Source organism: Littorina saxatilis, linkage group LG17 (assembly GCF_037325665.1).
Source record: "Littorina saxatilis isolate snail1 linkage group LG17, US_GU_Lsax_2.0, whole genome shotgun sequence".
Lineage (NCBI taxonomy): Eukaryota > Metazoa > Mollusca > Gastropoda > Littorinimorpha > Littorinidae > Littorina > Littorina saxatilis.
Genome location: NC_090261.1, coordinates 37,925,353 through 37,940,354, shown reverse-complemented (window position 1 = coordinate 37,940,354; position 15,002 = coordinate 37,925,353). Strand labels below are relative to the sequence as shown.

The 15,002-nt window shown below is 39.8% G+C and overlaps 1 protein-coding gene and 1 long non-coding RNA gene across 5 annotated transcripts in view; one reads left to right on the top strand and one right to left on the bottom strand.

Moving 5' to 3' along the window:
* Window positions 1–15,002, top strand: part of LOC138952029 (short transient receptor potential channel 7-like) — a 69,886-nt gene that overhangs the window by 48,147 nt on the left and 6,737 nt on the right. For 2 of the 4 annotated variants that reach the window (XM_070323605.1, XM_070323606.1), the window contains exon 17: window positions 1,859–2,155. In XM_070323605.1, the coding sequence (XP_070179706.1) occupies window positions 1,859–2,142 (284 nt within the window). In that variant the 3' untranslated portion in view covers window positions 2,143–2,155. Of the gene's footprint in view, window positions 1–1,858; window positions 2,467–15,002 lie in introns of those variants that run through there. The other 2 variants (XM_070323607.1, XM_070323604.1) reach the window with 2 other exon arrangements.
* On the bottom strand, window positions 2,515–10,332 carry LOC138952033 (uncharacterized). Its single transcript, XR_011451285.1, has 5 exons — window positions 9,918–10,332; window positions 8,961–9,103; window positions 7,925–8,154; window positions 6,846–7,010; window positions 2,515–5,528 (listed from the first exon to the last, which is right to left on the bottom strand). It is a non-coding gene; the product is annotated as an uncharacterized lncRNA (long non-coding RNA).

The window sequence follows — 15,002 nt, the reverse complement described above, 5'->3', positions numbered from 1 at the left end:
TAGGACGAAATCTTGTGGTTAATTTTGAGTAGCCGTTGTGGGCAGGTGGTCGTTATCAAGAGGTGGTCGCCACGACAGGTTAGACTTTATTGAGATCGTTGTGCTATCTGTCTGTGTGAAAGGTATTTATTTCTGAATCTGTTCGGTGCCTTGGTTGACTGATCGACCAACGTATGTTTATTATTCACTCCGATGCCTAGAAATAGCAAACTTTCGTGGGCAAGCAAAATATAATTTTATCCCTTGACTGCCGGAAGAATTAAGTTACATTTTATGTTCAAAACACAACAAGTAATGCGAATTAGACCGAAACTGTGAGACTTGCCTAGATCATGGAGGGGGGGGGGGGGGGGGCGGGGGGGGGGTCGCACGTATCCGGCAACAGGTATTCATTTGTTTTAAACTTTTCTGTGGAGCGAGTCCAATTAATAAGCATTTTCAAACAAACAAATTAACAAGCATACAAAAGCATACACATATATGACCCCCAAAAAGACAAACTGGGCTTACATAACACAAGACAGTAAAACAAGCACACACCACACGCGCTGAAACACACACACACACGCGCTGAAACACACACACACACACACACACACACACACATTCACTCGCACTCGCATAACTGAAAAAAATTGCTGAACTTGCTTGCTGGCCGCTGCGCTGCTACTAATGACTTCGGTCCTCGCTTATGACGGCTTACTAGTGCCAAAACCTCATAATTGTAATTATCAAAATACCATTTTCACGTGTTTATTACTAATTTTGTGATAATGGGTAACCCCAGGTTTTGGCACTAGTAAGCCGTCATACTCGCTCTCTCTCGGACTCCCTTATCTGTTACCATTGTTTCATTCCAGATGCTCTCCCGCTTCACTCATCACCTCCCCCCCTGCCCTCCAACTCTCTTCCATTCCCCGTATTCGTTCCCACGGGACTCTGCTATCACTTCCTCCTGCATTACCTCTACCCCCCCCCCCCCCCCCCCCCCCCCCCCCCCCCCCCCCCCCTTTGCTGCCTATCTGTCTCGCTGACCGCTCCCTCTAAACTCACACATAAAAAAAATCATCCAAGTAAACTGGGCTTATATAACACAAGACAGTAAAACAAGCACACACCTCACGCGCTGAAACACACACACGCGCTGAAACACACACACACACGCGCTGAAACACACACACACACATTCACTCGCATGGCACGTACAATCATACCATTGAGTGAGAGACCATACTGTACAGGGTAGACAGACCATAAATATTATGTTAGCAGAAACAAAATTGTGGAGATGGCTAGAGACATCTATGTACAGGCTGTGCCGAAACAGGTGTGTTTTGAAGGTTTAAAGGGCAATAAACAGCGGTATAAAAAGTGATTTATTTCCGAGTCCCTTGTCAGAGTATTGATTTTTTCTTTTTTTAGGATAGTGAAGCACGTTACGTACCTGATACGGGCTATTGCAGTCAAGGGATTAATCTGTGGGGACTAATTAAGTCAGTGGTGAGTTGGTGTGTGTATCAATGGGGGAAGGGGGGGGGGGGTCAGCCGGAGAGGGAACTGAGGTGGGGTTTGTGGAGGGGGGTCGTTTTCCAGAACATGATGTGATTAAGTTGCAGTCTCAATACGCCTGAAGGTATGACTTCAAAAGTAGTTAAGAGGTATCGGAGTATAGCCCTAAAATGTACTGTTTTCTGTTCACAAAAAGGCAATGCAGTTTCAAAGGCGGGGGGGGGGGGGGGGGGGGGGGGGCAGGAGTGGAGGGGGTTAGAACTTGCCGTTAAGACTTTCTGGTTTAATTGTACAGGTAATAAAATGTAGTTTTACAGCCCAGCAAAGGGTCTGGCTCATCTGTCCACAGATAATTTGGAAGAGGCTCGCCAAAATCTGTTCAACACAAAATGGGATCTGTTGGAAATTATGGACAAGAGAGACAACACCGTCTGTCATCTGACAGCTTGTCTGAAGGCTTCCAAAGCAGAGCTGTCTCTCTTGGACCAGCTCCCAAACCTGGGTACTGACGTTGTCAAGCGACGGCGATGGAGTGGTAGCAGTCTGGGTAAGGTCGTTGAGGAAGAGGACGCAGAAACGGACGGAACGGGATACCCAAAAACTAGGGTCATCATTTCTGGATCGAAGATTTAAGACTGTAATTGTGGTTGGTTTAAAACTGACACTGGTAATCTCTGGTACACACACACACGCAATTTCACACACACAGAGGAGTAATATGTGGATGCAAAACACGTTTATAACAAGTATGCATGTCCCACCATCATGCACACTAGCTGATACAGATTCACACCATGCAGTCATCCCCTTCCCCTTACCCCTCCCCCCTCCTCACCCACACATTTACTGGATAGCACATATACTAGAGTGACAGCAGTTGTTAGTGTAAATAAATCGGCGGGAGGGACCTGACCAGTTATCGTTGTACTACTCGGTGTAAAAATATGTTCAGCAAGATACATACCCAGCCAGCAAAATTTTGCGCAGCGAATGCGTGTCGCAGTCGCCAAACTCTGCGTAACAACTGCACTGGACGCATGCGTAACGCGCGCGATTTTGCAAAGCGAAATACATGCGTGACACACTCGTTTTCCCTCAGATTACGCAGACCATACGCACCTCCAGCGCACGCTTATTTGACACCAAGACAAATTCGCACTCTCCACGCAGACATCACGATTGCTTTACGCATTCTCACGCTATTAATGCGCTCTCCACGCAGACGACACGATTGCTTTACGCATTTAACGCGCTCTTGACGCAGATGTCCTGATCATCTTACGCACTCTCCACGCAGATGTCACAAATTATTGACGCATTCTCAGGCATTACGCGCTTTTTACGCTCTCTTCACGCAGATGTCACAATTGCTGTACGCATTCTCACGCATTTGACGCACTCTCCACGCAGATGTCACAATTGCTTTACGCATTCTCACGCATTTGACGCACTCTCCACGCAGATGTCACGATTGACCTACACAATTTTACGCAGACCACACAACCGCTTTACGCACTCACAAACAAATAATGGGCAGTGCACAACATTGTATTGATCCAGAAAGACAAAGGTCAAGCGTGCAGGTTCGATAACAGAGATGATCATAATTATGTACAAGTTCTAAAACAAAAATGCAGTCAAATAAATTGATTAAAACAAAGGAGAGATTTGAATCTCGCTTATTGCCATTGTGACTTCCAGGTTTTAATTTCACTGCATTTTGACATACCAGCAGCACGGAAACAAAAATGATCAAAATACTATTCAAAGCAGAATTCAAATTGGCAGAACAAAGAATAAATAGAACAAAACCCTGATAGTCATCATCGATACGCCGTAGTACATGCAGTGAAGAATCCAGTATAACTTATAAGAGAGAATTTTGATGTACACTCGTCACTATATCACATTGATGTAAACAAATAAATAAATAATTGGCACAGCCTTGGCATAGGCAGCAGTGAGTTGTATCAACATGTTTGAATACAGAACAGCAACAAAAAGAGAAAAAAAGTTCTACAAGCCAGCTAATAGTTGAACTTCAGATTACTAATGATATCACAAACAAACACTTAGTTAATGCCCATTCTCCAGGGATCGAAATCCAGTCAATGTACACCAAACTAGGATAACACATACATTTAGAATCTATCACGACTGCATAAAACATTGGTATGCAATTCACAAAGCAAGGAACTTGAAACATGAACATTGACATTAAACATACATATGTGCCCCACACACATTTCGGACAAGGCAGCTGAACGAAATTCAGATGTGGATGGAGCACAAAATAATTAGATGGGGCGGCGTGAAAGCATACTGGGACAAGGAACAAGCAAGAGAAAGAGGATAAGAAGATAAAAGGAAGAACAAACCGAAGAATAAGAAAGAAAAAAACAAAATAAGAGAAGGAGAGAGAAAAAAAAAAAAGAAAAAAAAAAAAGGAAAAAAAAGGGAGACAATCATATGAATGTGTACCATTTAAATAAAAGAAATTAAAAAAATTACTTTTAAAAAGGAGACATTTCAGGTTTTGATTTGAAGTGTGTTAACATATTCACATATACCAGTAACTTTGCATGGAAAAAAAAAGTTCACAATGATTTGAAGCAAATTCAAATGCCAGAGAAAAAACAGAACAAAACCCTGATGTCATCATTGATAATCAGTGGTACGTTCAGTGAAGAAAAAACAATTGACACAACCTAGACATGGGCAGCAGTGAGTTATCAAGTTTCACTACACAAAAGTAACAACTACAATAATGAAACAAAAGGTAAAATGCCAGCTAATAGTCAAAATTCAGAACAATGATATCAAAAAGAAACACTTATTCAATGCCCCTTCTCCACTGATATGTATAAGCACACCAACATGACATAAACTCATAAATTTAAAAAAAAAACATGACATAAAACTCATAAATTAAAAAAAACTTATCAGACTGCGTAAAACATAGGTTTGCCATCTCAAAATGGATGTAAAACACGCAGCTTACTCACAAAATGATAGACAAGTCTCCAGCGGCCAGCTGCTCAGCAAACAAAATAAGGTGGCGAGGATCAATATAATTGAAATGCATTTTTTTTGCTGTTTCGGAGAGAACTTTGCTTCATTTACCTTACACTGCCTGCATTCAAGGGCTAAATTTTTATCAGGTGCACCAAGACTTACATCTATAGAAATCCAATCATAACGGTTTTAACAGCAACAACAAAAAAAAGTATATTTCTAGTCTCGCTTCTAAATTCTCAACTCAACTCCAAAAAATAATAAAGAACAACAAAAACCCGCATCATGCATTGTCTCCTTCAAGCTGCCTAGGTTGTTTGCGTTCGACTCCCATAAATGACAAGGAATTGTTAAAACCTTTTCTTTCTATTTGTTCACTTTTTGTTTTCTTCTTTTCTGAACTCTTTATACTTGTATTTTATTCATTTTAATTTAGCCTGAAGGTTTGAGTCGTGTATTAAAAATCGAATATAGTGTGTAAGTGCCCTTGAACAGCTTTTCCAGAATCATGTATTCTATATTTTTAGTATGGGATACCCACAAGAAAAGTTCAAATGCATCCATGCGTCTCCACTGATAGTAATGGTAGTTGAGCACTTCCAGTTTAGTCTTCTGTCTTTCTGACACAACCTAAAAGGGTACATCATGTCTGAACATCATCTGTAGAAGAGTGTGAAGTTTAAAGCTTAGCTTAAATAATGTCCAACAAAACCCCAGACTCTTCTGTACATTACCCATCAGCCACACAGACCTGAACTGTGAAATACAATTACTCACTAGCAATTTCTCAGGCGAGTCAAATCTTACATTCATCAAATTTTTGCAACTAGCATTGTAAATAAGCCTACAGAGATTACAAAGTTCAATTACTGCAAACCAAATCATGAAGGCTCTTCCATGGCCTGTTGTCTCTTTCTTTTATCACAGGCTTCCAAAAACCAGTCTTGAACGGCCGTCTTCAAGGTCTTGACCTGTGGCACCCGTACAGCTTCACGGAACAGCCTCTGCATGACAAAACAAAAAATAACATGAACTTAGATCATCAAACAACTATCACTGATTTGAGAAAAGTCTCAAGTTTATTTCCTGACGCCTGTAAACTTGCTAAAAATCATACAGACACACAAACTTGCATACACACCATACGCTTTTACAACACACCAACTATACTTGAGTTAGGAAATTACAACACATTGTAATCCTTGTAGAACTAGAAGAGAAGTAAAAAAAAATACCTACCCTAATATTTGTTTTAACCCTTTCGCTGCCAATCAAAACTTGGGTATGTGCATTCCTGACTGCCAGGGAATATTGGAGTTTGGGGTGTAATAATTCACAAAAAAAATCTAGCTTCAAACTGGCAGTAGGTAGGTAAGTAAAACCTATGTTGTTTTTAAAGGAAATTGAACCAAGAATCTGTTTTTAGTGTCTAATCATGGAAATGATAATTAGTTTGGCTTATAATGATGTTTAAATATGAACTTTTGAAAAATAAGCCCGGCGCATCTTCCGGTGCCTGTGGATCAAACACAGGTGGCTGTTTTGCTCGCTCCAAGAAAGGATTATAATCACTGTCATCTACCTGTTTCCAACGAATTGTCCGAAAGAAGATCTCCCCCTTCCCCTGTCAGTATCCATAATCATTTGCACCGCCTGTAGCGTCAGTCCGGCTTTGTTTTTCCCTACTAGGGCCCGGTCGACAGTCACCGTTAGCCATTTTGACGAGTCGAGATTTCTCTCCCATACCCTGTCGACAAGGCCGAAAATAGCCTTCAAACGCAAAACCGCGTCACCATTTATGTTTATTCATGAGAATGAGGTATCCTACCAAACCATTGGCTGCTATTTGTGTGTCAGCAGTGACGTAGCATTTCTGGAAAATCCCGGAACGGAGAAGACGGGTTTACCCGTCCTAAGGCGCTGCGGCTGCACAAGCGCATGACTGGTATACCCGTCATAAGTGGTTAAAGTTACCTTTACTATGACTTTTTCTTTGGGGGCCTTCGGAAATTCATAATACATGTACTGTGACGTGCAGACGCATATGTGACGACATCATACCGTTTGCTAACATCCTTATTTCGTATGTAGTCGAAAATCCATGACACTGACAAATGAGCTCAGGAACTTGGCTTCTAGCAATTTAATGTTAAGCGTAAAAGCTTTGACAACTATCATTCACATGTGAAACATGGCAAATTTAAAATTGATTCCAAAGAACAAAATTTGAGACAGAAATAACTTGTTGTTTTGTAGACATGGATTTTATCTTCTTCCTAAAAGGACCAGGATGATTTTACAAATTATGAAAAACAACTCACTGTCGATGGCTTTTAGTCGCAGCGTACACCATGGTCTCTTTCCCTGCCCTCCCCCAGAGCCCCCTGTCAGCAACCGTGTAGCCTATGGAACACCTTCGTCATCACAGCATCAGTAGTCGTCTTTAGTTCATGTCCACCAACCACACCGAGCTCATGGTCATGGATCTGAAACAAACAAAACAAGCCAACTGAATTCCAAAAATCAAATATTCAGACAGCTCTTCTTCACATACAAACAATTCAATCTGGAAGCATCATACTGTCACCTGGAGCAAAAAATCAATAATCGCACTTGCTTTAAAAAAAAAAGTTTTCAGAAGAGCAAATGGTGATTGAGTGTAGCATTGTCATAAAATGTAATCACACACCTCAGGTGACCCGCATCAATCATTCAATACTATCTCACAAACCTTCATTTGGAAAGCACAAACATAGTTAGAAGAGAGCGTCAACCGTGATACTATTCAGTGTGGACAATTTTTTTCTGACCCATAATCCGATGCCTACACAAAGTGAGAATCAGAACTCACAAGAAGGCACTGTTGCATGTTTGTGATTATTTGCTTGAGTGTAGCACTTGCAATTTTGAACTTGAGGAAACAGCGTAGCAATTTCTGTTACATCCCTGAAAACCTAGCAGATGGCAGCTCTGGCCACAGAGCAATATTTGCATTATTTCTCACAGATGCAATGATCACAGAAAACAAAGTGGTGCATGCATTTTCCGCACCCCACATGAGAAAAAGAGGCCCATCATTGTGCGTACCCATAAGCATAGTTTTATCATCAAAATGTGTTGGTTAAATTCACAAATGTGACCAATACGCATAAACCTTGCATGAATTCCCAGGATAATGGGAAACTGGTCATGACTGAGAACTGATGAACAGTTAAGATACACCCGTGAACCGTGATGACATCTGGCATCCTCCAAAAAGCACACACTCAAGGTAACATTTAAAGCCTAAAGAGCGTCTAACAATAACATGTCACTCTCACAAGATCTTGCTACAGTTATCTGGGGAAAATAGCACAGGCATGACTGGTCTGCTTCAACAATAGCATTCAAAGCCACCTACCAGTGATCACTCCTTCGACAGATCCATCATGTGCCTTCAACATCTTCCACACTCAACAGTAAAAAGATGACTCCATCGAACAGTAGCACAGGCTCTGGCTCCACCATGATTCTTTGGCAACCAATTACTAAATTAGTCGCATCAGGTCCATCTGCTCCTGTAGAACCTTCTCCAGCAGCAAGAACTGATGTTTATCTTGCCGCTCTGCTCTGCTCGTAGTCTTGTGTCCGCTGAATGGAAGAAAAGAAGAACAAAAAGTCATTTACATGAAGCAATACATATTTTAGACAATCTGTCGGCCTGAAAAGAAACCATCAGCACTAAAAAACAATCTGAGCTGAGCAAATGTTCAAAGTAAACGTGACATCTCTATATTTTTGAATTCAGGAGAAGATGAGGAATATATATATATTGCAATCAATTTTTAAAGGGGCATACAGAGTGGCATTTGATGGGGTAAAAAGATGTAGGGACTCAGCAGTTGGAGATGAAAATTTTTGTGTGTATTTACTTCAAGCAGATTTTTTTTTTTTTTTTTTTAGACAGAAGAACAAACACACACTAAAAATCCTTGTTTAAAGTTGAACTGACCTTAACTTTTCCTCCAAACACTAGAACTTTTTGTATTCATTCAAAAATATTCATCAAAAAGGTTAAATTTTAAATTCAATTTTGCAGACTTTGGATGAAAAGTTACTCTTCTCTGGCATCCCGCGGACACAGTTCACACTTTCTCATCAATGAGATGCCTGTGTTAATTAAAAACAAACATCAATAAAACTATTAAAATAAAATAAAAATTTAAATATAAAAATAAAATCGACCAACCGCCCCCACCCGATTTTTTTTCCCTTTGCTGGAAACAATACATTTGTTTCACTAAAACAGTAAAAGAGATCAGCTGAATTTGTTTGACACATCTGGTTATAACTAAAAGAATAAAACACAAAATAAGCCAAAGTCACAGAACAAAAAGACGCTGTCAGTGTCACTATCAATGACTCTGAATGAGACACTCATTGCTATCGAGCCATACCTGTTCATCTTCACCTTGCCGGGACGGAACGACAGTCTGCGTTACTGGCATCGGTGGCGGTGTTAAGGTCACTGTCCATCTCAGCTTTCTTCACCTTCAGTTCAAACAAGCAGTGAGCACCGTCATACTCAAGTCAAAGCTTTCTGAAAAAATAAATACTTGGAAGTTAAATAGGATCACATTGATTCCCAAACCTAACAGTAACAGTAACACGCAAACATCAAAACTGGAATATTAATGATTAAATATAAGCATCTCAATTTCACTAAATTAGTATATTTATTTTCTCTGTGATGTATTTTTTATTTTTATTTTAAAAAAATCTGTTTTTCAACTTTATCACTGCACACGCTGACACAGCCTCTGCCTGCCTCTCTAGTCTATGCATGCCTCGGGAACAAGGGTAATTTTTCTCTTTTCCGAGACTCAGACACAGAATATTCCACTATGACTATGAGTCTATGTCAGTATGCGGAACTGAAAGTTGAACATCTGTGGAAAAATAAAAAGATACAAATAAAAAAAAACCAGATATATGAAGAGCCTATTAGTATTACTACTAAAGCTCCTGACAACTGCTGCCGCAATGACTCGACCAGATTAGGAACCAACCAAAGTTCACCAAGAAACAGACAATGAGACATAAAATGATAAACGAAAATTCAGTTTTTATGGTGCCGTGAGCGACCCGCGAATCGGGATTCGGATGGTATTTTCACTCTTCCACAACTCCTTAAAAACAAACCACTGCATCAATCAACTTTATGTTTTTGGAAAAGTTAGTTCATTCATCCATCTTTCAGACAAAACAAACATGAATGAATAGAACAGTGTTCTTCTAGGCGAAAAAAAAATCGAAAGTGTGAGAAATTCTCTCTGCCATCAAACTCGGAAGCCGAAGCCGCGAGCTATCAAAAATTCAAATTCCCAAATCTTTCCTTCAGTTGATCAACTTACCTATTCTTGAAAGAAGTCAATCTTCATTTCAGAGAGAAGGATAAGATTACCTTGCATCCAATAAGCAAGTCAAAAATACAAGTCAATATGAAGAAAAAGCAAAAAAACGCCGATACAATGTGGATTTGACAGACTTCTTGCCAACAGGAAGTTGGAGATTGTCTGATTTTCTGACAGACAAGGGAAATAACTTCAATAAATTGCTCTTTTCAGTCAAGGTAACTGTCTCCCCTGAAATTGAACTTTCATAGAGATTTTCTTCCAAAGCAAAATAAAATAAAATGAAAATATGCTGAGAACAAATTTTATGTAACCATTAACATCAGCCTTTATTTTGAGTAGATAATTAGTTTCAAAGTTACTTTAGTTTACATTTTTTTGTTTAATCTGAATTTTTTAAATGTTTTTATCGTTTTGTTATGGGTGTTCATATAGATTTCAGTTATCTTTTCTGTTCATATAATAATGTTATTATGCTTTGCCTAGATTTGTCCACGACATTATTTTGTGGAAAGCTGATTCCTACAACAATACCAAATCCCCATTACAATAATAATAATACATGCTAAAACAATTATAATGATAATACAAATTAAAATAATCATATTTATTTTAAGATAAAAATAATCAGGATAACAATTAAGCAAATAAATGTTGGTAATAACAAAATGATTAAATAAAAATTAAATGGGAAAACCATTACATAAAATAAAAATATTTTTATTAAACTTTTAAATGCATTTTTTTTTTAACCGAAACTGTCTTAAGATAAACTGAAAAATAACGGATTGAAAGTTTTTATGCAATTTTTTTTCTAAAAAAAAAAGAAGAAGTTTTTGAAGAAGAATAACTATTCATAACCAAAATTTAAAAGTAAATATTTTTTAATAACATAAAATATAATAAATTATTTCATGAAGTAAATGCATAAACCCACGGTATAAAATTAGGAAAAACAAAAATTGCAATCACCTTTTCATTGAATCCATGCGTGCTAAACACTGCGTGGTGAAGTCGTTTCGAATGCGACAATCTGCGTAAAAGTTGGCGAAAAGTAACGCGCGCGAAGCGAAGGTGTCACGAGGCCGTACGCATCCCCGCATGAAAAACGCAGAAATAACGCATGCGTCACGCAGAATCATGCTGGCTGGGTAGGTCAGAGACACTGTGATGATCATTGTGAATTAAAGAATCTGCACTACAATGCAGTGCCGGACTAGGGTAAGAGGAGGGGGGGGGGTTGCCAGTGGTGGTCCAGGGGGATGGGGTCAAGGGGCAGAGCCCCTTGTGGGGGTCAGGGGGCAAAGCCCCCTGAAGCTGATGGGTAGGTCATATTCTGAGATAGGAAAATGGTCGCTAATTGCATGAAACGGCATAAAATAAACAATAATAAATGTTTTAAATAAGTGAGGTACATGTTTAGGCTGGGGGGGGGGGGGGTGGGTTGCGCAACCCCCATAACCCCCCCCCCCCCCCAGCCTAAACATGTACCTCACTTATTTAAAACATTTATTATTGTTTATTTTATGCCGTTTCATGCAATTAGCGACCATTTTCCTATCTCAGAATATGACCTACCCATCAGCTTCAGGGGGCTTTGCCCCCTGACCCCCAGTGTCCGGCCCTGCAGTGTGTGTGAGTGTGTGTGTGTGTGTGTCACAGAGAGAACAAGAACAAGAACAATTCCTCATTTAACGAGGGTAATAGAGTATAAGCAGTGATCTGCTTTTTTGACTCAGATGCGAAGCAAAAGTGAGTCTATGTACTCACCCGAGTCGTCCGTCCGTCCGTCCGTCCGTCCGTCCGGAAAACTTTAACGTTGGATATTTCTTGGACACTATTCAGTCTATCAGTACCAAATTTGGCAAGATGGTGTATGATGACAAGGCCCCAAAAAACATACATAGCATCTTGACCTTGCTTCAAGGTCAAGGTCGCAGGGGCCATAAATGTTGCCTAAAAAACAGCTATTTTTCACATTTTTCCCATTTTCTCTGAAGTTTTTGAGATTTTTGTTTGTTTATTTGTTGCTTAACGTCCAGCCGACTACGCAGAGCCATATCAGGACGAGGAAGGGGGGGATGAAGGGGGCCACTTGTCAAGCGATTCCTGTTTACAAATGCACTAACCCATTACTTGTGTCCCAGCAGGCTTTAGTAAAACTAAATTAATACCTACTGGAAGATTACCAGTTTCCAGTATGTTAAAATAGGCTTAACCTATCTACTGCTGGACTTACATCAGAACACTAACAGATTAAACTATACATGAATCGCGAGACAAGCGGCAAGAGAAGAGATTTTTGGAATAAATACAGGTGAATGAGCAAGAAGGCAGAAAAAAGAAAAGAATTCATGAAGAAAAAGAGAGCATGACAGGAAAGAGGAACCAAAAATCTACCTAACAGCAAACTAGAAAGCTCCTGCGGTTCCAAAAACAGGAGGGGCCTTTAATTTCATAACCGCAGTGCCCCACTGTGGGAAGTTTTTGAGATTCAATACCTCACCTATATATGATATATAGGGCAAAGTAAGCCCCATCTTTTGATACCAGTTTGGTTTACCTTGCTTCAAGGTCAAGGTCACAGGAGCTCTTCAAAGTTGGATTGTATACATATTTTGAAGTGACCTTGACCCTGAACTATGGAAGATAACTGTTTCAAACTTAAAAATTATGTGGGGCACATGTTATGCTTTCATCATGAGACACATTTGGTCACATATGATCAAGGTCAAGGTCACTTTGACCCTTATGAAATGTGACCACAATAAGGTAGTGAACCACTAAAAGTGACCATATCTCATGGTAGAAAGAGCCAATAAGCACCATTGTACTTCCTATGTCTTGAATTAACAGCTTTGTGTTGCATGACCTTGGATGACCTTGCTTCAAGGTCAAGGTCACATGTATTTTGGTAGGAAAAATGTGTAAAGCAGTTCTTAGTGTATGATGTCATTGCTAGGTTTAGTTATTTGACCATGTCAAGGTCAAGCATGTGAGTCGTATGGGCTTTGCCCTTCTTGTTTACATCTGGCCCTCGCCCTAAAGAGGGACTAGTCTAAAATTGCTAAAGAATAAGCAAGTAAAGAAAACTACTGCTACATGATTATAATAAAATGAAAGTAAGAACATATCATCAATTTACATACAATACATTGCTTAAATGAAAAATGAGAGAGAGAGAGAAAGAGAGAGAGAGAGGGGGGCAGAGAGGGAGAGAGTAACAGCAATGAACACAATTAAAGCTCTAGTTCCACTTGCACCCCAGCAGTGATTTATTTATGTAATAATCCCACAGTCATCAATTGTAAAACAGTACTTTGACATGCCAATACATTTCTATCACATGAAGAACGTAGGAGACTGGCAAAGCTTGATCTAACTTGTTACACACACGCATGTGCACACACACACACACACACACATCCACAATAGTTAACATACAAGCAACAAACATGTACAGATGTATTTATCTTTAACTAAGTTCTGTTGTACACAGATGTGAGAAACGCACACATTAACTCACACACATACACACACAGGCATACACACACACACACACACTACTTAACATGCAAACCACACACATTTACACAAATGCACTTATCTTGACCGATTTGTTCCCTAACACACATACAGATCTCAGAAAACACACACACACACACACATATTCTCTCTCTCTTCACCTACATGTACTGTGCTGCAGAAGGAGAAAAAGAATTGTATTCCCTTGACATGACTCAAGCTGACCTATAGCATACATTACATTAAGTGCTTGATGTGATATTTTCTGTTTCAAAAACACACACATCATAACTCACTACGTATTCACCATAATGCCATGATTGTTTGACATTATCAATGATCAGTGCCCCCGAGTTAAAAATAGCTCACCTTGCCCTACCTTCAAGAAATACAACTCTCTCATAGTGCACAAAACCTCTGATAAAGTTATTCTTAAACCTCATCTACATGAATTACCCATAGTAAAAGAACCCAATGTAACTGAGTGCACGAAGCACAACAATCACCCTTGGAGGCAAAGCCAGTTAAACAGGGTTGCGAATTTTAGACCTAATTTAATAGCCCTACAAAAACGGCCATGGGCACGCAAAGGTTCCCAAGAGCATACAAGGAGACAGCATGCAGCAGCCAGATCCTATCACAAACAGAACTCTACAATTGATAAGTGTCTTAGCCAGCGACGTAGAAGAAATATCGAGCTACTATAAATAGCTTGCGCTCTTTGCCGGCAGACAACTCTGCAGAGCCTGCTGTAAAGGGAGACTACCACTGACAGTCTAATGCTGGCAGCCCCACATGTCAACTGTGTGAATAAAAAAAATACATATCAATGAAGTCCCACTGTACGACTGTTGTTATCTACACAGGATCTAGAAAACAAGCCCCAACAAGAGGCGAAGCCTTCAAGGCTCACTAAGAAATCGACAAACAGTAACACAAACTCAATCACTCCGTCACACACACACACACACACACACACACAGTAAGCATAGGTGACACTGTGCAAGAAAGCGAGACACTAGATCTAGATCTGTCTGTCTGCATGTGTAGCCTACTTACAGGGACACGACTGCCAACTAGTCTCGGCCCGCTCAAAATAACAATGACCGAGACTTTCAGTAATTCCTTCGCGTGACGTCTAACCCTCTTACGCCATAATGTGACGTCTTCAAATGTTAAAGTTTCTATCACACACACACACACGCACAGACAGACAGAGTTTACCATCGCATAGGCTACACTTACGTGAGCCAAAAAGCAAGATAGCGTTCTATCCTTTCATTTAGTTTTCAAAGAGATTCGATTCAATGATGCAATTTTAGTGAAAAAATGGTATCAAGTCCTCCTGTCAAACCACATTCTGGATATCTATTAAGGGAAGCAACGGGCTTGGTGCGAGACTGAGCAGCATTGTACTTTCCTGGGTGCATTTCCTGTATACATGTATAGGAACAAAAACTACAGGAAATGCACCTACACGAGTAGGGTCTCAGTTATATTCAGTTCCTCCTTGATCGTTTTGTTTCGTTTGACTACTTCCTTTATGCTTAAGTCTTTTCT